The following is a 26955-nucleotide window of genomic DNA, read 5'->3' on the forward strand; positions in this document are numbered from 1 at the left end:
TTCTCCTTCCTCAGCCTCCCGAGTAGTTGGGATTATAGGCACGTGCAACCACGCCCAGCTAATGTTTTGTATTTTTAGTAGAGATGTGATTTCGCCATGTCAACCAGGATAGTCTCTATCTCCTGACCTCATGATCCGTCCACCTCAGCGTCCCAAAGTGCTGGGATTACAGGCCTGAAATTTTTTAAGTTCTTTGTAGATTCTGGATATTAGACCTTTGTCGAGTGCATAGTTTGCAGATATTTTCTTTCATTCTTTAGGTTGTCGGTTTACTTTGTTGATAGTTTCTTTTGCTGTGCAGAACTTTTTAGTTTAATTAGGTCCCACTTGTCAATTTTTGTTTTTCTTACAGTGGCTTTTGAGGACCTAGTCATAATTTCTTTCTCAAAGCCAATGTCTAGAATGGTGTTTCCTGTATTTTCTTTTAGGATTCTTATAGTTTGAGGTCTTACATTTAAATCTGGAATCCATCTTGAGTTAATTTTTATATATGGTGAAATGTAGGGAGGTCTAGTTTCGTTCTTCTACATATGGCTGGCCGATGATCCCATCACCATTTATTTAATAGGGAGTCCTTTCCCATTGCTTATTTTTGTCAACTTTGTTGAAGATCAGATGACTGTAGGTGTGTGGCTTTATTTCTGGGTTCTCTATTCTGTTTCATTGGTCTGTCTGTGTGTCTGTTTTTGTACCAGTACTATACTGTTTTGGTTACTATAGCCTTAAAGTATGGTTTGAAGTTAAGTAATGTGATACCTCTGGCTTTGTGCTTTTTGCTTAAGATTGTTTTGGCTATTCAGGCTCTTTTTTGGTTCCATGTGAATTTTAGAATAGTTTTTTCTAATTCTGTGAAAAACGATGTTAGTAGTTTGATAGGAATAGCATTGAATCTGTGGGTTGTATTGGGCTGAATGGTCATTTTAATGATACTGATTCTTCCAATCCATGAGCATGGAATAAATGGAAAAACCTTGTTGCTGTTTGTTGTTTTCATTGATGTTTGTTTAGTGATTTTCCTAGACTAATTCTGTTAAATCTGTATTTTTCAGGTGTAGGCACTGTAGTCTGTGCTTGGTTAGCTTAGTCATCACCTAAGGATTAGACAGAGATTTCTTTAAATGCCTTGAACCAGTAAGCCTGCCAGTCTTTGCCAAAGGGGTCTGTGTGTTTGGGTTGCCTTCAGGTGCCCTGGAAATTTACAGCTCTGCCTTAGCTTTCGCTTCTTGCTTGTTCAGAGCCTCAAGGTCAGCCAGGGATGTTATAGTAGGGCCTTCTTGGGTCCTTCTTTGACATGTGCACATCCTTATACATGTGCATAATTTATAAATTCCCAGAAATATTTTGTTGCTTTTCAAATTCTACTATTAATGTCTGATTCTTATTTTTTACTTTTAATTTTTTCTGGTCATCTTCTTGTTTGCATCACCTAGTATTACTGCCTCAGGCAACTGTGATGTTAAATCATTGCTGTTGATTATTTTTGACAAACACCCTCAGGATGGGGTTGAATATGGTCAAATTCATGTAAGCCCTTAAAAGGCAGCTTTTCCAGGGAACTTAAGGACAGATTAAATTGTGATAAGTCTTTGAGGATAGGGCATTTGGGTGAGTTCCAAACTTGTGACTTTCAGTGGCTGCGAAGTTACTGTTTTTTACAACTACCATAGTTACAAGGCTGCCGTTGACTTAGGGAAAATATCACAAGTTAAAGTGGCTCAAAGCGCACTGTTCTTTGAGATTCAGTTATTTGTCTTGAATAAATGTTTCTTGGATTGTTCTAATCCCTTGGTTAATTTTCACAGTTCTAAAAAAGTTGATTTTGAAATTTTGTAGTGTTCTCAGTGTTTTTATGAAAAAGTATATTTTCAGAGGTCTTATTCAGCCATTGCAGAAGTGTTTCTTCTGTAACATTCTTATACTTTCCTCACCTTCTTGAGGAAGGTTAAATTGTGAGGAAAGCTTCCTAAATGATTCAGATTTCTGAGCGTAACTTATAAGGGCATTAACTATAAGAAATAGATGTGGGCCGGGCGCGGTGGCTCAAGCCTGTAATCCCAGCACTTTGGGAGGCCGAGACGGGCGGATCACGAGGTCAGGAGATCGAGACCATCCTGGCTAACACGGTGAAACCCCGTCTCTACTAAAAAAAAATACAAAAAAAATTAGCCGGGCGAGATGGCGGGTGCCTGTAGTCCCAGCTACTTGGGAGGCTGAGGCGAGAGAATGGCGTAAACCCAGGAGGCGGAGCTTGCAGTGAGCTGAGATCCGGCCACTGCACTCCAGCCTGGGCGACAGAGCGAGACTCCAACTCAAAAAAAAAAAAAAAAAAAAAAAAAGAAATAGATGTGTGTTTTAATAATTTAATTTTATAATAGCAGTGTGAGTACATACAGCTCATAGTTCATTAATTAATTTGATTAACAAGTTTAGTATTCTAGTTTTTAAAAATAAATATCCTTGGAAATATATGCTTCCAATAATTTCATTTGTAGACAATAGTATACAAAGCAAAAGTGACCATTTTACTTAATAAAGTCTCAAAGCTAAGTCAATAAATTACATAAATATTTCTTACTGATTAAATAGTTTCATAAGTAAATTAACATTGCTGACTTGATTAGATGGAATACTAGTTACATTTTCACAAATATGAAATGAGTAAAAATTCTCATTTTCCTTGAAATGTGTACTTATTTAGGTTGAATATACTTTTTATATATTTTTTGCAGGGTATAAATCTTGTTATTCTGTGTTCGTTGCAAAATTGGTTTAATTGAAGCAAAGGATATTGATATATTGTAGTTCGGTAAATTAAAAGTTGTATATTGTATTAGTTCGTTTTCATGCTGCTAATAAAGGCATACCCGAGACTGGGCAGTTTACAAAAGAAAGTTTATTGGACTTACAGTTCTGCGTGCCTGGGAGGCCTCACAATCATGGTGGAAGGTGGAAGGTGTGTCTCACTTGAGAGCAGACAAGAGAACTTGTGTGGGGAAACTCCCATTTTAAAAACCATCAGATCTTGTGAGACTTACCATCACCAAAACAACATGGGAAAGACCTGCCCCCATGATTCGGTTATTACCTCCCACCGGGTCCCTCCCACAACATGTGGCAATTCAAGATAAGATTTGGGTGGGATCACAACCAAACCATGTCTTGTGTATGTGTATGTAGTATATGTGTGTGTGTGTATATACATAAATAAATAAATATATATATATATATGGGGGCGTGGCTTAAAGTAACAAATTTATTATCTTACTGTTCTGGAAGTCAGATGTCTGAAATAAGGTGTACTAGGCTAAAATCGAAGTGTTGGCAGGTGTATATTTCTTCTGGTCTTGCCTTTTCCAGTTTCTGGAGGCTACTTGCATTCCTTGGAGCAAGTCCCCTTCCTCCATCTTCAAACCCAGCAACATAGCATTTTCAGATCTCTTTTTCTCTGTGACTTTTTCCATCATCTTATCTCCTTCTCTGACTCTGACTCTCCTGCCCTGTTTTGCTTGGTAAGACCCTTGTAATTATATTGGGCCTCTGTGGATAATTTAGGATAATCTCCTTATGGTCACAATCCTTAATTAATCACATCTAGAAAATCCCTTTTGCAATCTAAGGTAAAGTATTCGTAGGTTCTAACAAATAGGATGTAGATATCTTTGGGCTACCATTATTCTGCTTACCACAATAATAGTAAACTTTTTAAGACAAAGGTGTTCCAAGTAAATTTTTTAAAAGTATAAAACACCTACCGGAAAGTGCTGGCATCGTATATTTGTGCAACTTGGTTAATTTTCACAAAGTAAAATACATGTGAACTCAGCATCTAGAACAAGAAACAGCCCCAATAAGTCCTGTGTGTCCCCTCAAAGGGTTTACCGCTTTCTAGGCTCTTAAAAGTACAGGTTAGTTTGGGCTTTTTTACGATTTTATAAAAATCGGAATCATACTGTGCCTTCTCTTTTGTGTCTGGCTTTTTTCACACAGAAGGTTTGTGAGATTCATTTATGTTGCTGGGAGTAGTAATGATTTGTTCATTATTACTGATGATTTAGTACTTTATTTTAGGAATAGATAACAATTTAATCCTAGTTTATTGTTGGATATTTGGGTTGTTTCAAGTATTTGGCTAATACCAGTAGTGCTGCTATGAACATTCTAGTGCATGTTTTTACGTGCCCCATGCAGGCATTTATTTTTAGTGGAATTGCTGGGTTATAGGGGAAGCATATGATCAGCTTTAATAGATATTGATACATAGTTTTCCATTGCGATTGTTCCATTTTATACTCTGTCAGCTATGTGTTCCATTACTCCACATCCTCATCAACAGTTGATGTTGTAAGTCTCTTTCATTTTGGCCATTCTGGTATGGTACAGTTGTATATCTTTGTGGTGGTAATTTGTAGTTCCTTGATGGCTGAGTTTGAACACCTTTCATATACACAGTGTTTCAAACATAGGAATATTGTATACACAAAACCATTATAGTGGAGGCACCAGGGACTGTTTCACAGGAGACAGTTTTTCCATGGACATGGAGTGGGGGTGGTTTTGGGTTTAAAACTGTTCTACCTCAGATCACCAGGCATTAGCTTCTCATAAGGAGTGCACAACCTTTGAGAAACACTTCTCCATAGGGTCCACACTCCTATGAGAATCTAATGCCATCGCTGATCCTAAGGAGGTGGAGCTGAGGTGGTAATGCTCGCTCGCCTGCTGCTCACTACCTGCTTTGCCACTCACTTCCTAACAGGCTACAGACCAGTACTGGGTCTTTGGGACATAGGGAGAGAGGAACTTACTGAGGCAGGGTTTATAGAGAGCCTCAACTTACAGTACTGTCATTGCTAAATTAGAAGTGGATACAGGCGTATCTAAAATATTGTACTTCTTTAAAAAAGATTATTATAGTAAAATACGTATAAAGTTTGACATTTAAACTATTGTTTTGAGAGTACATTTCGTTGCCATTAAGTATATTCATGTTGTGTAACCATTACCACAATTAAAATTTTTCTGAGAGGTGAGTTATGCACTTAAATCATTTCAGCATCCCACAGTTTTCTTAAACATTACCAGAGAAGAAAATTTGCTTACCTATTTATTATACAGTTATAAATTCACATAGATAAAACATAAAAATTAAGCTTTGAATAGTTTGAACAAGCTACCTAGGGGAGAATCATTCTTCCCTGGTTGTTAGAAGTTTATAACTTCAAATAACTTTTTATCTGAAGTTAAGTTAATGCTAATCTTCAAAGTCCTGAATCATATTAATTTAACAGTTACTTCTTATCTATTTCTATCTGTATTGTACCATTCTGAATCATAGTATGGGTAAGTCATGAATAACCAAAATGCATGGTTTTTGTAACCTTTACCTTAATCATTTTATGAAATAGTAGGAATATTTTTCAGAACCATCTGTTTAAATGTTCAGTATGATTATCTGCACTTTTCTTTTCATCTTCAGATTATGACTGTACCCAATGACCCTTACACTTTTCTCTCTTGTGGTGAAGATGGAACTGTTAGGTGGTTTGATACACGCATCAAAACTAGCTGCACAAAAGAAGATTGTAAAGATGTAAGAATTAAATTTTTATACAAATGAGGCAGAAAAATTAAGGTTATAATTAAAATTGGACAGTAAGTTACGTGGATGGTAAGATTATGGGTGAATTTTAAAATTTTTGTTTTGCTAAAATATTTAATAAGCGTATTTTTTATAATTAGAAATTGAAAAATGTAAAATATTAATATTGAAGTTGGGGAACTTATATTTTAATTGTACATTTAAAATATATTTATGAAAATTCAAATAATTGTTCAGTATATACTCTAATATTATAAAAACCTGAAGAATTTATATCAATATATCTCATTTACTCATGGAAACAACTTCGACTTACTAAATAGCAGTTATAAAAGCTTGTGGTAGTTTATTGTCTTTTTTTCTCCTTTTAAACCGTAATTACATGTTATCTTTTTAAAAAAGAAGTAATAAGATACCATGCTATCAACATGTTTGTTCAAATTTAGCTCACTTTCCTAAAGATAATATCTCTACTATCAGTTTTTTATGCTTTAATACTATTTAATTAAATTAATTAATGTATTTTTTTGAGACAAGGTCTCAGTCTGTCATGTCAGACCAGAGTGCAGTGGTGAAATCCTAGCTTACTGCAACCTCAATTTTCTGGGCTCAAGTAATCTTCCTGCCTTAGCCTTCTGAGTAGCTGGGACTACGGGTATGTGCCACTATGCCCAACTAATTTCTTTTGATTTGTAGTAGATATGAGGTCTTGCCATGTTGCCCAGGCTGGTGGTGTCAAACTCCTAGGCATGAGCCACCATGTTTGGCATTTAATACTCTTTTAAACTTATAAAGGCCTGAGAAATCATTCAGTCTTTTGACCCCATACAAGTAATTCCAGGTGATTTTTCCTGACATACATTATTTAGAGCACAGTAGTTTTTCCTTGGATCATTTTGAAGTGGGAAATGAAATAAGAAAGTATTATTCAAAAAATATTTTTACTGAAAGTTACAAAAAAAAAAGAAATTACTATTAATCAGGCTAAGTGCTTGCTAACTAAACCAGTTACCAACTGGTTAACATGCTTTAGGGTGAAAAGATTATTTTATATATTTGAAACAGAGAAATAAAAGCAAACAAAAAGTAGAAATTGAAAAACCTTTAGGCTGGGTGTGGTGGCTCAAGCCTATAAGCCCAGCACTTTGGAAGGCTGAGGCAGGTGGATCACAAGGTCAGGAGTTCGAGATCAGCCTGGTCAACATAGTGAAACCCCGTCTCTACTAAAAATACAAAAAATTAGCCGGGTGTGGTGACAGGTGCCTGTAATCCCAGCTACTCGGGAGGCTGAGGAAGGAGAATTCCTTGATCCTGGGAGACGGAGGTTGCCGTGAGCCAAGATCACACCACTGCACTTCAGCTCGGGTGACAGTGTGAGACTCCATCTCAAACAAAACAAAACCAAAAAACCTTTAAACATACAGTTTAATCAGTTTTTTTGTTATGTATTTGTATATACACACATATACAAATAGGGAAACATTGAACTAAACTCAGAAATAAGTTTAAATATCAGGTTATTAAGAGTGTTTGATATACCTGTTCCTTAGAGTAAGTGGTGGGCACTAAATTTTTTTATTGCAAACTCTCTTAAGCTGTTTTAGTGTTTCAATGTAGTAAGATTCAGTTGTGCTTTAAACAAAAACCCCAGGAAAATACAAAAACAAGTCTGATAAGACGTGAAAGTACTCTTTCCTTAGTAAAACTTTCCCTTTACGTATAAAAGTGAAATGAAGCAGAGAGTATAAAGAAAAACTGGTAACTAGAGTAATGCTTAACTACTAAAAACTTAGAATTATGAAAGGCATTTGGTTAATGAATTCTGTGTAATGAGAGTAATGTTCTAAAATTAGTAATTGAATAAAGTATAAGGTTAAATTGACTTAAAAACATTATTGGGGACCGGGCGCTGTGGCTCACACCTGTAATCCCAGCACTTTGGGAGGCTGAGGTGGGCAGATCACCTGAGGTTAGGAGCTCGAGACCAGCCTGACCAACATGGAGAAACCCTGTCTCTACTAAAAATACAAAATAAATTAGCTGGGCGTGGTGGCACATGCCTGTAATCCTAGCTACTCAGGAGGCTGAGGCAGGAGAATCTCTTGAACCTGGGAGGCAGAGGTTGCACTGCACTCCAACCTGGCGACAGAGCAAGACTCCATCTCAAAAAAAAAAAAAATTACTGAGAAGAATGAGCAGTGAGAGTCATTAGAGAAAACAGTATGGAATCAACAGAGTACCTTCAGGATATATGTTTGGGGTACTAGCTCTTACATTTTCTAATTATTCTACAGAGATAAGTAATAACATTATAGTAAGACCTGTCTTTTGCAGGGTTTGTATTTATATGTGTACTTTATTTTTGAGCTGGTTAAGGAGAAAGGTTTATAAGTAAAAAAAAGTATACAATGTAAAAGTTAATTTTTTACTATATTTTAATAGCAGTGGTTACATTTAAAATATTATGAATAAGCCTGGGCAACATAGTGAGACCCTATTTGTACAAAAAAATTTTTAAAAATTAGCCCAGTATGGTGGTGTGCACCTGTAGTCCTAGCCACTTGAGAGGCTGAGACAGGAGGATCATTTGACCTCAAGAGTCTGAGGTTACAGTGAGCTGTGATCACACCACTGTAAGCCTGGGCAACAGAGCAAGAAATGTCTCAAAAAGAGAAAAAATATGAATACTATATAAATAATCAATAGTTATAGACAGTATGAGAGATTTGTCATAGGTAGGTTATAACTCCGTCTTTACTGTCAAGTGGACCAATAATAGCAGGCATTTCTAATGGTACTAATGACTTAGTGATACATTATATACGTAATTTTGAATTTTTTACATTTCTAAAGATGTTCATTATTCATGAGTATGGGAATATTTAACAGGCATTTCTGAGAAATAATTCGAATTGTATTATAACATTGTATGAAATGTAGCTAGTTTGGAAAGAGTTTTAATTGTGGTCACATAAATATGAGTTTCTTGGATTATTACCATCTTTTTGTAGCTGGTGCTGATCTAGTATAATTACTCAGTATTTTCAGTCTTATATTTGAAAGTAATTTTTATTTTTTCCTTTTTAGAATGTATTTAATTGCTCAAATACTGATCATTTTTAAAATCTGTATTTTAATTAAGTTTAGTATTTTCATATTTTTTCTTATTTTGATTGGTTTATAAGGAAAGTATACAATATTGTGGTAGAAATCTATCAATTTTGGAGTTGCATGGCCAACTATAAAGAAAAGAGTATCTTTCTTAGAAATATTGATTGAGTATATTTATTTTGATTTTACATAGGCTGAACGTATTAGAAATAATTTCTAGTAGAAATCTGAAAAAAAAGTTAAAAGAAAGCCATATTGTTTTTCCGCTCATTGTCATTCTTGACTGAATTAGGTGTTCTGAGAATGGTTATTCTAATTACTAATGAGAAAATGTTGTAAATATAATTTCACTTCTGCTGTATAGCTGTATGTAATTGGTATTATGTTATGTTTTGTAGGATATTTTAATTAACTGTCGACGTGCTGCCACGTCTGTTGCTATTTGCCCACCAATACCATATTACCTTGCTGTTGGTTGTTCTGATAGCTCAGTACGAATATATGATCGGCGAATGCTGGGCACAAGGGCTACAGGTAAGAAGATAATATTAGAGAAAATATAGGACTGTCAGTTCAAAGAGTAAATCTTTATGACATCTTCAGTTTTAAAATTTCTTGTTTGTTATAAAATTTCAGAAAATAGTATTTGTTTAGTATGGATTATTATAAAAAAAAAACATTTCACCAAGTGTTTATAACCCCTTGGGATGATACTTCTGCAGTTTAACTTTAAAAAGTTGTAACATTTGATGTATTAGTTTGGCAGGACTACCATAACAAATGACCGCAAACTGGGTATCTTAAAGCAACAGAAATTTATTCTCTTAAATTTCTGGAGGCTCGGTGTCTGAAATCAGGATATCTTATGATTGGTTTCTACTGGAGGTTCTGTTCCATGATCTCCCCTAGCTTGTGGTGGTTGCTGCCAATCCTTGGCATCCCCTTGGTATAGATGAATCACTCTAATCTCTGCCACTCTCTTTACATGCCATTCTCCCCATGTGTGTCTGCGTTTACATTTTCCTCTTAGGGCACTAGTGATATTGGATTTGGGCCCACCCTTAATCCAGTTAGGGTGAAGTGTGCCCTGGATTAGTTACCTCACTGTAACTAAACTACATCTGTAAAGGTCACATTCTGTTTAGAATAGTGACTTGGGTATGTATTAATATGTAGCATATGTTTATACCTGCTTACCTTAAAGTGCTATTAATAATGCTACTATTACCTTAAAGTGCTATTAATAATGAATTTGAATCTAATATAAACCAGTGCTCTTTCCCTTCACTCACTGTAGGATCAAAGTACTTCCAAAATAACCAATTAGAAGTCAACTTCCGTTCACATTTTTTCAGAAAAGGAAGGCCAGGATTACACACACACACACACACACACACACACACACACACACACACACTCTGAATGCACATTCATATATTCACATATTTTATATTGTTAAAAATAAAGGTGGACTTGGGAAGAAGCCAACAATGTCAGTAAAGATGTACATAGATTATTGAGAATGCCAGATGAGATCTTTCTTTTTGAAACTGTGATAGCTTTTATTTATATTGCTACATTAAGTCACATATCTAATAATAATTGAGGAGTCCAGTCTATTTGGATATGTACATTTAGGGGAAACAGTAGTAATATAATATGAAATCATAGGCTTAATTATTGTTTCTCAACAGGTGGACACAATTGACATTTTGAGCATGATAAGACTTCATTGTGCAAGGTTATACAGCTTTGTGGGATTCTTAGAATTTAGCTTTTCTGGGCCCCCAGGGCACAAAGTGCCAGTTGTACACCTATTATATTGCATTGAGTACCAGAGTTAATTAAAATTGGAATAGCGTTCTTAACTCTGTACTATATAACAGGTAAATTTCATGGCAATCAGAAATTTTTTTAAGAAGTAAAAGTTGTATCATCTTAAGGATATTGCATACATTGCATACTAATTTATGTAGTATGCTAATAAGTGTCAGTTTTTTGTAAAACTTTACTATCTTAATTTGGGGCAAACTTTTGGAAGATGACTTCGTGTGACTGTATTTATAAATCATTTTCCTTGATTAACTCATTTCAACAAAGCGTATGTAATCTGGAATTCTAGACAATCATGAAGTTTTTTTGTAGAGATGTTACCTTTATACCATATTCTTTTTTGTTTCGTTACAAAATCTGACTACAGAGAAAGAACCTCTACTAGAAGTAAATGTGATGGCTTTTATTTATGTTGCTACTTTAAGTCACATATGTAATAATTCAGATTAAGAGTTTTAAAAAATGTTTTTCTTTAAAACAATTTGAAATAACTTCTTGTTTCTTATTTAGGAAATTATGCAGGTCGAGGGACTACTGGAATGGTTGCCCGTTTTATTCCTTCCCATCTTAATAATAAGTCCTGCAGAGTGACATCTCTGTGTTACAGTGAAGATGGTCAAGAGATTCTCGTTAGTTACTCTTCAGATTACATATATCTTTTTGACCCGAAAGATGATACAGCACGAGAACTTAAAACTCCTTCTGCAGAAGAGAGAAGAGAAGAGGTAAGTTTACTCAAAGCCATGTCCTTTGGCCGGGCGCGGTGGCTCACGCCTGTAATCCCAGCACTTTGGAGGCCGAGGCGCGTGGATCACCTGAGGTTGGGAGTTCGTGACCAACCTAACCAACATGGAGAAACCCTGTCTCTACTAAAAATACAAAATTAGCTGGGCATGGTGGCACATGCCTGTAATCCCAGCTACTCAGGAGGCTGAGGCAGGAGAATTGCTTGAGCCCGGGAGGTGGAGGTTGTCGTGAGCTAAGATCGCGTCATTGCACTCCAGCCTGGGCAACAAGAGCAAAACTCCATCTCAAGAAAAAAAAAAAAGAAAAAGGAAAAAAAAAAGAAAAAAAACGCCATGTCCTTTATTTAATTCAGAAACAATTCAGTGACTCTTGGGGCCTAAAGGCCAAAAAGAAAAAAAAAACATTAATTTTCAAGGCACTTACAGTTCAGAAAACAAAAAACATGAGACATACTTGAAAGAATAGAAGCTAATAGGCCGGGCGCGGTGGCTCAAGCCTGTAATCCCAGCACTTTGGGAGGCCGAGACGGGCGGATCACGAGGTCAGGAGATCAAGACCATCCTGGCTAATATGGCGAAACCCCGTTTCTACTAAAAAAATACAGAAAACTAGCCAGGCGCGGTGGCGGGCGCCTGTAGTCCCAGTTACTCCGGAGGCTGAGGCAGGAGAATGGCGTGAACCCGGGAGGCGGAGCTTGCAGTGAGCTGAGATCCGGCCACTGCACTCCAGCCTGGGCGACAGAGCGAGACTCCGTCTCAAAAAAAAAAAAAAAAAAAAAAAAGAATAGAAGCTAATAAATTACTATCAGTTATTACTAATTACTATTAGTATTTAGTTACTAATAATAATTTCTAAGTAGTAATGACAAAAATAGTATTTTTGTAATTTGTATTATAATTAGTAATAACTAATAATTACTAGCGTCTATATTAGTAATAATAAATTACTGATTTATTATTGGTATTCTAAATACTATTTCTAACTCACTATTAGTGAATTATTAGGGATAAGGGTTTAGAAAAAAGTATTTTTAATTTTTTTTAAGAGACTATACTTGATAGCAAAGTGTTTATCTTAACTTTGTAGATGTACAGCAGCAGCAAGAAAGATCAACAGTTCTAACACTTGCAGAAAAGGCAATTAAAATAATGGAAAATATGATGATAAATTTCCGAGAGACTAAATGTGTGTGTCTATGGATCAATAGAATTTTTACTTACTACCATTTACCCTTCGTATATGGACAGCAATCCCTTTCTCTCCCAATTGTGCCTCTTTCACAGTTACATACTAGTGATTTATAACATTAACCCTAGGTATATTTTATAAAATAAATATAAGTGGGAAAAAGATAAGTTGAAGTAGTTGTATATATTGAAAAGTAGGTGAATGAATTACTTTTACAAAACTACTAAAAGATAATGAATTTATTATTTATAAAAGGGTAAGTAGAAATAAGGTATCTGACAGTATACAGCTGTAGAAAAGTGTCTAACCTGTTAAGCTTCTTTCCTCAATATGTTTTTCATTTTGGCTTTTTTATTTTATAATGTTCTGTGTTTATTCACTCTGAACTTTGGCTTATAAAAGTCTTTTGAAATTAACCATTGATTTTTATTTTCAGTGACTTTTTGGTATTGGCTCAATGCCTAATACATTTTAAACGTTACTAATAACAGTGATTTTGGAATTCCTATGAGATACAAAACTATATTCATTCCTCATAATTTCAGGTATAGAGGGCTGTAAGATTAGAAAAGAAACCAGTATTACTTTATAAGTATACTTTGAGATTTTTATCACAGCAGTGTATTTATTTGAATTAGGAAATTGATGAAGAAGGGTATGATGGCTAATAAAATGATTTTTGAATTTATTCTGGTTGAAAACAAGAAATCTGCTCTGTCGTTTTGTTAATGCTGTATAAATTTCCCCTTGAAATACATGGGTAAGTAAAGTTATAGTCATACTGTGATTGTTACATAATGAGAGTTGGAAGTCCATAGACATTTTAAGTGGGCCAACTAGTTTTGATACCATAGAATACTTAGCCAAAAGATATTTATATAATCAGAGTGAAAGAGACTGAGTCATGAACATTTTTTTTTTCTTCTGGGAGCCTTTTTCTTGGTCTTGTTTATTGCATTAACTAAGTTAAGAAAAATAATGCTGAAAGTGGATTTAAATTATGCTTATTGGCTGGGTGCAGTGGCTCACGCCTGTAATCCCAACACTTTGGGAGGCCAAGGCGGGTGGATCACCTGAGGTCAGGAGTTTGAGACCAGCCTGGCCAACATGGTGAAACCCTGTCTCTACTAAAAATACAAAAATTAGCCGGGCTTGGTGGTGGGTGCCTGTAATCCCAGCTACTTGGGAGGTTGAGGCAAGAGAATCCCTGGAACCCTGGAGAAGGAGGTTTCAGTGAGCCGAGATCCCGCCACTGCACTCCAGCCTGGGCGACAGGAGGGAAAGTCAGTCTCAGGAAAAAAAAAAAAAAAAGCGTGTTATAACAAACCAAACAATTCAGAAGTATGCATAGAAGAAATTAATAACCTGTCTTATTTGTAATTCTAACACGTTTTGGTGTTTTATACTAAAACTTTGCTGATAGTGTTCGGACAAACTCAACTCACCAAATATTTATTGGGTGCCTACTATACACCAAGTCCTCTACTAAACTTTGGAAAATGAAGGATGATGAGACAAAGACATGATGTCTTACTCAAGGAATTCGCAACTTAGTGGAAGTAGAGATACAAGTAAATAAATATGTAAAACTTAATATAGAATTATGTATAAGGACTATGTTCTGTATAAGTAGAACAAAGTAGGGAGTAATTGATCTTAATTGGGAACATTAGTAAAGCCTGAGGAAGGTTTTAAAGCATGAATAAAAGTTTATTGTATGATTTTGTTTTATGTTTCCATAATATTTTTGCATTTTCTCAATTTGTGGAGGCCTTTCTATTTCCTTACCACCTCTAATAATTTCTTTCATTTTTTCCCCCTTCTTTCTTTGGTTCATTCTTTTGTCTTAATTTTTTTTGTACTTCCTGTTTTCCCTTATTTTTGTATCCTGTTTTCTTTTTATCATATCTCTTTTCTTATTTTTGACAGTTTACCACCTGCCCTACCCATTATTGGGCTTCTTTGTTGAATTCATTCCTTCATTTTCTTCTGGGCCTCATAGCTTGTGCCTAAAAATATACTCCAGATCGGACTACTGCTTACCACCACCCTGCTGCATTACCGCCCTGAATCCGAGCTGTCAGCATCTCTGGCAAGACCTGTCCCCCTTTATACTTGATTTTGCTAGCTTTCTAACCAGTCTGCCTGCTTTCCCTTCCTACAGCCCTATAACTATACAGCATTCAAAGTGATCCTTAGAAATATAAGTTAAATCATGCCACTTTTCTCATCAACATTCTAAGTGGCTCCCTATCTGACCTAAAGCAAAACTGAAGTCCTTATGGTGGCTTCAAGATCTTATATTATGCAGTCCTAATTATTACTTCTACTGTTCTCTTCTTTGCTCTAACCACATCTACTTGCTTTATAACTCAGGCCAAGCATGACTCTATTTTAGGATTTTGCATTTAGTCTACCTGAAATGCTCTTCCCTGGATACCTGGATTTTTGATTCCCTCGTATTTCAGGTCTTTGCTTACGTAACCTTCTTGGTGAAACTCTACTTCACCATCCTATTTAAAATCACAGACTTTAACTGATATGCCTTTCCCCTTTTCTACTTTATTTCTCTCTATAACAATAACTTCCTATGTATATTTTGCTTTTTTATTTCATGTGTTGTTTGCTCCATCAGGCTGTAAATTCTGTGACACTGGGGATTTTTTTTGTGTGTTTTGTCCACTGTTCTTTTCCAATACCTGTAATAGTACCTGACGTATAAAAGGTGCTCAAAAAAATATTTGGTGAATGAAATGCCATTTTCAGTATTCTTGACTAGGTTATTTCACATACTTAGAAAGTCAAACTTGGGATTGTTTTTAATTTGAAGGTTTTATTCTAGAAATAATTGCTGAGATTGTAAAACCAGTTCTTTGCCTATGTAATATAAAAATTCCTCTATCTTGAAACCACAAAGCAAGATTCTATTATATTATTTTAAGAATAGTTCATATAAAGGATGAAGCCCTGTCGGTTTGGGAATGATTAGTTGTTTGAAAATTTGTACAGCTCTCACATTAAGTTTCCTTTGTTCTGGTTATTCCCTGTCACACACTTATGTCTTCCTATGTAGATTTTACTATTATCAGTAGCCTTTAGCCAATCTTACACATAATATGGAATTTATGGGAATTTTTTTTTCTGTCTCCTTTGCTGAGGATGCAAAGATTTTTTTCTATTCATGTTAGTAGGTATGGTTTCCAGGAGACATCAGAAAATTCACAGTTAAGTGTCAGCAAGTTTTTATCAAAACCTGCTTCATTTTCAGGGAGAAAAAAATCAATGAATGCTGTTTTTAAAAATAAATAAAAATAAAAGGACCCACAGAATGGGAGGAAATGTTTTGCAGATCGTGTGTCTGGTTACAGTTTAGTATCCAGAATGTATAAGGAGCACTTACAGTGCAACAATAAAAAGACAAATATCCAAATTTAAAAATAGGTAAAGGATTTGAATATATAATACCTTTTTTTTTTTTCCCCAGAGAAGACATATAATAGAAATGGCAATAAGTACATAAGGAGATGCTCAACATTATTAGTCCTCAGGGAAATGCAAATCACAACCACAGTGAGGTATCACTTCATACCCACTAGGATGACTAAAATAAAAAGGACAGACAATAGCAAGTGTTGACAAACATGTGGAGAAACTGGAACCCTCAAAAATTAGACTTATTATATGACCCATACTTCCCCTCCTAGATATACAGGCTTCTCTTGGAGATATTGCAGGTTCGGTTCTAGACCATTGCAATAAAGAAAATATTGCAGTAAAGCAAGTCACACAGATCTTTTGGTTTCCCGGTGCATGTAAAAGTTATGTTTATACTGTACCATTGTCTGTTAAGTGTGCAATAACATTATGTCTTGAAAATCAATGTGTATACCTTAATTTAAAAATACTTCATTGCTAAAAAGTGCTAATAATCATCTGAGCCTCAGTAAGTTGTATTCTTTTTGCTGGTTGAGGGGCTTACCTTGATGTTGATCACTGCTGACTGATCAGAGTGGTGGTGGTTGAAGGTTGGGGCTGTGACAGTTTCTTGAAATAAGACATCAGTAAAGTTTGCTGCATCGATAGACTCTTCCTTTCATAAAAGATGTATTTGTAGCTTGTAATGCTGTTTGATAGCTTCTTACCCACGATAGAACTTTTCTCCAGATTGGAGTTAATCATTTCAAACCCTGCTGCTTTATCAACTAAGTTTATGTAGTACTCTATAATAGATCCTTTGTTGTCATTTCAACGATGTTCACAGCATCTTCACTAGGAGTTGCTTCTTACGGATAAGCAAAGAAAGTGGTTTGAGCCTCAGGAAACCACTTGGCTCATCTGTAAGGAGCAACTCCTTATCTGTTCAAGTTTTATCATGAGATTGCAACAATTTAGTCACACCTTCAGTCTGTACTTCTAATTCTAGTTCTTTGTTGTTCTCACCTCATCTGCAGTGACTACCTCTACTGAAGTCTTCTACCTCTCAAAGTAATCCATTAGGGTTGGCATTAACTTCTTCCAAACCCCTGTTAATATTGTCATTTTGACCTCCCACGAATCACAGATGTTCTTAATAAGGCATGTAGAATGGTGAATCCTTTCTAGGTGTTCAGTTGACTTTTCACAGATCCGTAAGAGCAATCACTATCTATGGCAGCTATAACCTTACAAAATGTGTTTCTTAAATAAGACCTGAAAGTTGAAATTACTCTTTGATCCATGGGATGCAATGAAAACGTTAATCTCCTTGTATATCTCCATCAGAGCCCTTGGATGACCAGGTGCGCATTGTCAGTGCCCAGTAGTATTTTGAAAGGAATCTTTCTTTCTGGGCAGTAGGTCTCAATAGTGGGCTTCAAATAGTCAGTAAAACATGCTGTAAAGAAATGTGCCCTTACCCAGGCTTTGTTATTCCATTTATAGAGCAGATTCAATTAAACATAATTCTTAAGGGCCTTAGGATTTTCAGAATAGTAAATGAGCATTGGCTTCTGCTTAATGTCACCACTGCATAAGCCCTTAACAAGAGAACCAGCATGTCCTTGGAAGCTTTGAAGCCAAGCATCAACTTCTCCTCTCTAGCTGTAAAAGTCCTAAATGGCCTCTGCTTCTGATAGAAGACTGTTTCATCTGCATTGGAAATCTGTTGTTTAGTGTAGCCACTTTGATCAATTATCTTAACTAGATCTTCTGGATAACTTGCAGCTTCCGCATCAGGACTTGCTGTTTTATCTTGTACTTTTATGTTATAGAGAGACAGCTTCTTTCCTTAAACTGCATGAACCAACCCCTCTTAGCTTCAGACTTTTATTCTGCAGCTCCCTCACCTCTCTCAGTTTTCATAGCATTAAAGAGATTTAGGACCTTGCTCTGGGTTAGGCTTTAGCTTAAGGGAATGTGATGACTGATTTGATCTTCTTTCTAGACCACTCAGACTATTTCCATATTAGCAATAAGGCTGTTTCATTTTCTTATTGTTCATACGTCCACTGGAGTAGCACTTCTAAAAGTTCCTTCCAGAACTTTTACTTTGCTTTTACAACTTTGCTGTTTGGTGCAAGAGGCCTAGCTTTTGGCCTGTCTTGGCTTTCAACATGCTTTCCTCACTTAGCTTAATCGTTTCTAGCTTTTGATTTAAAGTGAAAGGCATATGACTCTTCCTTTCATTTGAACACTTAGAGGCGATTGTAGGGTTATTAAATGGCCTAATTTCAATGTTATTGTTGTGTCTCAGGGAATTGGAAGACTCAAGGAGAGGGAGAGAGATGAGGAAACAGCTGGTCAGTGAAGCAGTCAGAATACACATAACATTTGTCAGTTAGATTCAGAGTCTTATATGGATGTGGTTTATGGCCCCCCAGAGCAATTACAATAGTAAGATCAAAGATCTCTGATCATGGATCACCATAATATAGGTAGGATAATAATGAAAAAGTTTGAAATACGAGAATTACTGAAATGTGACACAGACATAACATGGGAACATGCTGTTGGAAAAATAGCACCAATAGTCTTTCTTATTCAGTGCAGGGTTGCCACTAAATTTGTAAAAAAAAAACCACAGTATCTGTGAAATTCAGTAAAGCAAAGTGCAATAAAATGAGGTACTATGTTTCAATTCTTTTGGGTAGTTCTCCTGTATACCCAAGAGAATTGAAACATGTTCCTACAGAAACTCGTACATATGCTCAGTTCAGCATTATTTATAATAGCCAATAAGTGGAATAAGTTTATTCATCAACCAGTTGATGAATGGATGAACAGAATAGGGTATCTTGCTAAAATGGGGTATTATTCGCCATGAAAAATGAAGTGCTGATACCTGCTACAATATGAATAAACCTTGAAAACGTAATGCTAAGTGAAAGAAACCAAACACAAAAGGCCATGTATTGTATGATTTATTTATATGAAATGTTTAGAAAAGGCATATCCACAGAGACAGGAAGTAGATTAGTGATTGCCAGGATCTGAGCAGGGGATGAGTGGGGAGTGGCTGATGATGGTTTGTTTCTGGGATGATGAAAATGGTCTGGAATTATATAATGATGATGGTTGTACCGCTTTATGAATATACACCACTGAATTGTATAAGTTAAAATTATGTATATTATGGTATGTTAATTATATTTCAATACAAAAATGTTTAAAATGGATCAGATGTGGTGGTTCATGCCTATAATCCCAACACTTTGAGAGGCTGAAGTGGGAGGATTGCTTGAGGCCAGGAGTTCAAGACCAATCTGGGCAACATAGCTAGACTCCATCTCTAAAAAAATTTTTAAAAACTTACCTGGTTGTGGTGGCACATGCACCAACTACTCAGGAAGCTGTGGCTGGAGATCATATTAGCTCTGGAGTTGGGGGTTACAGTGAGCTAGGATGGGACCACTGCAATCCAGCCTGGACAAGAGTGTGAGACCCTGCCTGGGGGGAAAAAAAAGTTAAAAATGTAAACATTAAAGGGAGCAGTCAAGAGTGATAGGTGACATAAACATGTCAAATAAGCTCTGAAAGATGCTGTTTGAGTTGGCAATTGATTATTGATCATATTATTGAGCATTTTTGTTTTGTTTTGTTTTGTTTTGTTTTGAGGCAGAGTCTCGCTCTGTCGCCCGGGCTGGAGTGCAGTGGCCGGATCTCAGCTCACTGCAAGCTCCGCCTCCCGGGTTTACGCCATTCTCCTGCCTCAGCCTCCCAAGTAGCTGGGACTACAGGCACCCGCCACCTCGCCCGGCTAGTTTTTGTATTTTTAGTAGAGACGAGGTTTCACCGTGTTAGCCAGGATGGTCTTGATCTCCTGACATCGTGATCCGCCCGTCTCGGCCTCCAAAGTGCTGGAATTACAGGCTTGAGCCACTGCGCCTGGCCTATTGACCATTTTTATAATTGATCAGTGAACTTGGCAATTGGTCATTCACTGCTGACTGGTGAGAATGAAGTTAGTGGAAAGATAGGATATCATTGGAAAGATTGACTACAGTGGATTGAAGGAGGAGTGGTAGATTGAATATAGAATTTTCTCAAGAAGCTTGAGTAAAGTGATAGCAAGAGAAAGGACTATAGCTGTAAAACTGAGGTTTTGTGAAGTTGAAATATTTTTTTTTCCTTAAAAATGATAGGAACCTTTAGTATGTTGTGACAAAGAACTGAGAGAGAAAATGAATGTAGGTATAGAAAAGAGAGAATAATGGGTCAAGCAGGATACTCAAGGAGTTGAAGGAATGAAATAAAAAGCACAGATGGAGAAATTAGGCTTAAATAGAATAAATGATACACCCTTCAAGAAAGGCTGGAAGGAGTTACAAAGTTGTAGATGTAGGCTTAATTTGTAGAATTCAGCTGAAGAAAATGATGTCATTTTTATTTTCTCTGAAATAGGAGGAAAAATTGTTAGAGGGCAGGAATGAGGGCAGCAGGATGGAATAGATAGCCTGAGGCAAGTCATAAAGGGTTGGAATAGATTCTGTTTGGGAATCGAAGAGTAAATTGTCAATAATAAGTAAAAATAATGAGGACTCCCATTATTAATTAGGTATGTGGGTAATTTACCTGGACTCTATTTATCATCACAGTTGAAAACTAAGGCTCAAGATGGTTAAAAATGTCTTCCTTTTGTCAGCTGAAAGGTGATACGGGTGGGATTAGAAATCACATATACATGATTTCAAAGTTGCATTCAGACTCTTTAGGTTGAAGATATTAGATATAGGCTATCAACATCAGTGGATATTTATCCTCAGAATGAGTGCTTCAAAAGACTGATGTGACTTATACCGGTGTCTTTCATATTTTCATGTAGATCTAATTTGCATACTTAAGAAGTCAGGAGATGGAAATAAATAGACATAAAGTGTGTTTTAAGAGTAGAGTAGGTGAGTTTTAAACTTACATAGAATTTACCCGTTCTTATTTTTTAGTTGCGACAACCACCAGTTAAGCGTTTGAGACTTCGTGGTGATTGGTCAGATACTGGACCCAGAGCAAGGCCGGAGAGTGAACGAGAACGAGATGGTAACTATGCTTTGGTCAGCTTTTCCTTGTATATGGTATTTTAAAATTAATATTTTAACTTCCAGTTTCTTCACTATTATAAATGATTCTGTAATGAACATTCTTGTACATAAAAGTATACTTATGCAAATATATCTTAGGATAAATTCTTAGAAGTGGAATGGCTGAGTCACTGGATAAGTACCTTTTAATTTTGGTAATTGTTATCAAATTACTCTCCAAAAAAGATGTGCTAATTTACATTCCCACTGAAAGTATAAGAATGCCCATTGTCCCATAGTACATTGAGTGTTGTCAGACTTCTCAATTTTTGCCTTTCTATTAGATATTAAGAGAAATGAAAACTCAGCCTAAGGGTTTTATATTAGCACATAAAATATTTTTTCTTTCTATCAAGTGCCTTTGATAAGCATAAGAAACTACCCTGGGAGCTTTAAGATAGCACACTTGAAAATATAATTAATCTATGAATTATAATTCTGTATAATTATGTTTTATTAAATTGGTCTGTAACCAAAATCTTACTATAATGACCTCTGAAACATCTTTTGTGATCAAAAGCATATTCCCCAATATATGAGCTACATTATATAAAGGCAGTAAAGTGTAAAAGAAACTCTGATTTCACAGAAAATGTGAGGAGAGCCGATTTTCATTTTAAATTATAAGACTATAGAATAGAGTTGTCACATTTTGAATTTGACATTACACTTTTAATTTGAAAATGCCCTTGGAAAAACTTGTTTACTTGCAGGAGGAAAAGGAGTGAGGGAGGAGACAAAATACTTTGTGGTTCCAGTTAATTTCAAATATCTGAAATTTTCTTATAGTAAATGATGATGAAAATAAATTGACTTTAAGGAAACTTCATGTAAAAACATAAGGCTATTTTGTGTCTGTATTTCATTATAATGCTTTAGGGGGAGGGAAAACCTTTCTTTTAATTTATTAAACTTAGAATTCATGAGCCCTTCTTGGCTGGGTACTCTTAGAACTAAAAATTTAGGTTGAGGTAGGAGGTGGGAGGTTTAGAGGTACCTAAGAATAAGCAAAGACGAGTGAGAGATGAACCCTGTTCTCGAGAAACTTTACCATACACATGGAGAGTCACTCATAAAACAATTACTATAAAATGTGATGAAAGCTCTAATTGATTTATATATATTCGTACAATTTATTTAGGAAATTTGATTTTTTAAAAAATGCTTTCATTTTAAAGCCCTTCAAATCTAGGTTTTTGTATTAATGAAAGATTCTGACTCGTTACTAAACTCACTGATAAGACCTATATTGTAATAGGAGAGCAGAGTCCCAATGTGTCATTGATGCAGAGAATGTCTGATATGTTATCAAGATGGTTCGAAGAAGCAAGTGAGGTTGCACAAAGCAATAGAGGACGAGGAAGATCTCGACCCAGAGGTAATTTTTCATATTAATTAAAGTCATCAGAAAGCTGACAAAAACTACTTATGAAAGCCAGTTTTTATTTATATCATGTAAATTATACTATGTTTTACATCTGTAATAATCACAAGGTTCTTATTGTATGGTGTGAAGTAGTAGAGAATAAAAGGTATTGGACATAATTTGTCCCTTCTGGTGCCATTAGACCTAGTGCATATCTTTTGCTTTTCTCAAAGTAAAGTAAAAGAATCTGAGATTCCCCATTTTAAGTGTTTTTTTAATGCGCTCTGAGAATGGAAATATTTAAAATTCTTTGTATAAACAAGTTTTATGTAATTGGAAAGATTGATTGCTTTAACAGGAATATGTTGTAGATAAATTTTTACCCCTCTTGACCGGCCTATTTTGTTAAATGGACCAAATCACCAGTGGTTATTATCACTGAAATTATATATTTGTGTGTGTAAATATAAATGTGTTTTCTGAATGTATCTGTTTAGAGTTGTTGATTTTGGAAAATATTTAAAATTTGAATTTGTGTTAATCTGTGTTTTGAAGGTGGAACAAGTCAATCAGATATTTCAGCTCTTCCTACGGTCCCATCAAGTCCTGATTTGGAAGTGAGTGAAACTGCAATGGAAGTAGATACACCACCTGAACAATTTCTTCAGCCTTCTACATCCTCTACAACGTCAGCTCAGGCTCATTCGACATCATCTCCCACAGAAAGCCCTCATTCTACTCCTTTGCTATCTTCTCCAGACAGTGAACAAAGGCAGTCTGTTGAGGCATCTGGACACCACACACATCATCAGTCTGGTGAGGATATTCCTCTCTAAGTATGCTGTGGTTCATCTCATGATTTTTGATAATGAAAACTTCTTTACTGGCTATTTTGAAAGATACTAAATCACATCAACTTCTTGTTGGAATAAATGATCAAAATGAGATGTAATATATGGTTATGTAACTTAAACACAAAAATTATGTCTTACTTGCATGAGTTTTAACAAATAGCAGGAATCTTCAATTTATATGAAACAATTATTTTAAAAGTACAGGTACCAAAAGATAGTGTTTTGACATAGTTTAATGTGCCTGACTTAAATATTATTTTATAGATTATTAGAGACCAAAATATCTTCTAGATTTGTTTGGTTTTATGTCTATATTAAAGTGATTATGAAAATATCAGTATTAGTTTCATTTTGCCTGTATTCTTGATTATTTTCCCTCAAATAATGCAGTACTTTTAATATACTCTCTCTTTTTTTTTTTGAGACGGAGTCTGGCTCTGTCGCCCAGGCTGGAGTGCGGTGGCCGATTCTCAGCTCACTGCAAGCTCCGCCTCCCGGGTTTACGCCATTCTCCTGCCTCCGCCTCCCAAGTAGCTGGGACTACAGGCGCCCGCCTCGTCGCCCGGCTAGTTTTTTGTATTCTTTAGTAGAGACGGGGTTTCACCGTATTAGCCAGGGTGGTCTCGATCTCCTGACCTTGTGATCCGCCCGTCTCGGCCTCCCAAAGTGCTGGGATTCCAGGCTTGAGCCACCGCACCCAGCCATTTTTTAATATACTCTCTATAGTGGATTTGATATGGTATTTTGTCCACAACATATAATTTAGCAAAAAATTTATTTCTCCAGTATTTACATGAAAAAATGCTTATCTTCTTGATACTTGATGCTAGTGAAAAAAACCTCTACATTCTGTTAAAATGCTATTTTCTTCCCAGTATTATAAATCCTCATGGTCAACTTTTTTCCCCTAACTATAGAATGTGCTAGTATTTATAATAGTAATTTTCAACAGATGTATCTGCAGTTTACTCGGCACTTTAAACTATATACATGTAATTATAAAAACCAATAAGATATTTATTCATAGTTTTCTTTGGTTCTTCTAAGGAAGAATTTTACTCAATATAGAGCCAGAATTATTAGCAACTAGAAATATGAGCTGGCAGGCCTAAGCTGAAACCTATAAAAAAATTTCTAACAGCTTAGCTGCCAAGCTGTCACTTTATTCTTACATCTCTGGAAACTAATGCCAGATTACCAAATATGGGATGTTTTAATTTAAGCACTCTTTTATCGGTATATACCACGTTTAGTAATTCATTTTCAGTTTCTATGGGAATAAAAGCCAGAGTCAATTACATAACTGTTAACACTGTATGTATTTTATCCATAATAATAAGCTAAAGCTGAGCTACAGAATCAAGGTTTTCACACTCAATCGACATAGCATTTTAATTTATGGAAAAATAAAATATTTTGGAAGATTTGGGAGTTAAGGGCAGAAGTCGTTAAAAGTTTGTGTTTCAAAGCAGGTAAAGTTGGGAAAAGCAAGAATTTTTAAAGTGATAGCATTTTTGGAAATATTCTTGAACATTTTGATCAATTATAAGTTTTTAGGAAAACTTATCAAGAAGACTCAAGCTTACATTCAGCTTCCACTGAATCTCAGCTAATTCTAGTTGTTTCTTAAACATATTTATGAGTAAAGTATTTGGAACTTTTTTTTTTTTGGTTTGAGACAGAGTCTCGCTTTGTTGCCCAGGCTGGAGTGCCGTGGCGCAATCTCTGCTCACTGTAAGCTCCATCTCCCAGGTTCACACCATTCTCCTGTCTCAGCCCCACGAGTAGCTGGGACTACAGGTGCCCGCCACCACGCCTGGCTAATTTTTTTTGTATTTTTAGTAGAGACGGGGTTTCACCATCTTAGCCAGGATGGTCTCGATCTCCTGACCTTGTGATCCACCCACCTCGGCCTCCCAAAGTGCTGGGATTACAGGCGTGAGCCACAGCGCCCAGCCTGGAACTTTATTTTTTAAAGCTATTTAATGCATTTTAATACTGCATTTCAAATTGCTAAATTCCTTTCAATATTTAATGTAAGTATTAAATGTGACAGTCATTTGAATTATTGAAGAAAAAATATTTTTGGTGATCATGTGATGATTGTTGAAACACTACTCAGTACTTTTACTCATAAATTATTTATAGAAAGTAATGAAATATTTTTAACTTGGAGATTATTGAGAGAATTTTGGTTGACTATGCTATAGATAATTAGAATATTTCCATGTTATCAAGACAGTATCACTATTGAGATACATGATTTGGTGTTAGATGTAACATCTAAAGGTTATGTCTGTAATTGTTCTGATAACAGCCTTTTCTTTATTCTGGAGTTCAACAGTTCAGCAGTAAGGACTTTGTTTCTGTTTTTGTTTTTTCTCCAGTCTCTTTTGCATTTGCCATAACCTAAGTCCAAATGTGTTTGTGAATATTGGGAACTGTCCATTGGGTGAATGTAGTAGATGGGAATGTCAGCTTAGGACCATGATTTCTATTATTTCCCTGCATAGAGATAGAGAAAATGATAAAGTATGCTTCTATCTATACTCGCCTTGCTGTGGATACCTTTTTATGTAAGTGTTTATCCCTTTGCTTTACATGTCCTCCATCATTTTTACTGATAATCAAAGAAAGGGACAATGGGAATATGAAAATTTGCTGTGCTCCATCTCTAGTTGAACCTAATTGTCTGCCTTCTCTTAGTCTACAGTGGAATCACTGAATGATAGTGAAGAAAGTTATGACCACAAATTTCAATGGGTGCTCAACACTGCATCAGAGCAGTCTCACACTGTTGCTCTCCAGCTGTACAAAATGACTATTTTACACCTTCATGTCTCTCAAACTTTAATACTCCCCTTCATCTTTGCCCCACTTCCAGAGTCTAACCTTTCATTCACAGTGAAAATAAAAGTACTCATTTTCCTACTATCAATAATTTCCAACCTTTCCAACATCTGTACTTACATTGTGATAGAAGCAGAAACACATTTTGGAAGAAATGTGTCTGCTCCTATCAAAAGCTAGTCAATGTAATTGCCATCCTTTCCAGCTTTTCTCTTGCATTATCATTGCCTTTTTTTTTTTTTTTTGCCGGATTGGTTTTTTTGGCCTTAACATGCTCTTATTATCTCTTTTCTTTAAAAATTTTGTCTTAATTATCTCACATTCCCCTTCAGCTATTGCCTTACTTGTCTGCTGCTTTCATAATGAGAATCCTCAGAAGAGTTGTTGATAGATGCTATCTCCATTTTCTTGCCATCCTTCTTATTGACCTTATTATCATCTTATTAGCCTTATTAACCAACCCCAATCTGCTTTTCAACACCCGTTTTCTCTGAAACTTTTGATCAAAGTCACCAGTGACATTTACCAGTTTAGAGGATATTTCTCTGTTACTACCTTACTAGAATTTTCGACCCGGTTGCATTTAACATAGGCTGTCACTCCTTCTTGAAACACTTCCCTTTCTTGGCATCTATGATATCATGTTTGCCTATTTACTCTTACTAATTCTGGTGGGTTTTCAGTAACTATTGTTCGTGTTTCTTGTTCTATCTCCTTCTGAATATTATAATCGAACCCCTTAGTTTTGGCTCTCTTCTCTTCATATGCTTTTTCTCTGAGTGATTGTGTCAGTTCCCCATAGCTTTTAATATTTCTCGTAAATTGATGACTCACAAATATGTATCAGCAGTCTGA

General features: G+C 35.7%; 1 protein-coding gene across 10 annotated transcripts in view; it reads left to right on the plus strand.

Annotated features, from left to right (window-relative positions):
* The window catches only part of DCAF6 (DDB1 and CUL4 associated factor 6), a 142436-nt gene that overhangs the window by 50692 nt on the left and 64789 nt on the right, over positions 1 to 26955 (plus strand). For all 10 annotated transcript variants that reach the window (XM_033198758.1, XM_033198759.1, XM_033198755.1 and 7 more), the window contains exons 5-10: positions 5477 to 5590; positions 9109 to 9244; positions 11054 to 11268; positions 20896 to 20989; positions 22289 to 22408; positions 22952 to 23212. In XM_033198758.1, the coding sequence (XP_033054649.1) occupies positions 5480 to 5590; positions 9109 to 9244; positions 11054 to 11268; positions 20896 to 20989; positions 22289 to 22408; positions 22952 to 23212 (937 nt within the window). In that variant the 5' untranslated portion in view covers positions 5477 to 5479. The remainder of the gene's footprint in view (positions 1 to 5476; positions 5591 to 9108; positions 9245 to 11053; positions 11269 to 20895; positions 20990 to 22288; positions 22409 to 22951; positions 23213 to 26955) is intronic.

The sequence above is a fragment of the Trachypithecus francoisi genome, unplaced genomic scaffold (assembly GCF_009764315.1).
Source record: "Trachypithecus francoisi isolate TF-2019V2 unplaced genomic scaffold, Tfra_2.0 Lachesis_group5, whole genome shotgun sequence".
NCBI classification, from domain to species: Eukaryota; Metazoa; Chordata; class Mammalia; order Primates; family Cercopithecidae; genus Trachypithecus; species Trachypithecus francoisi.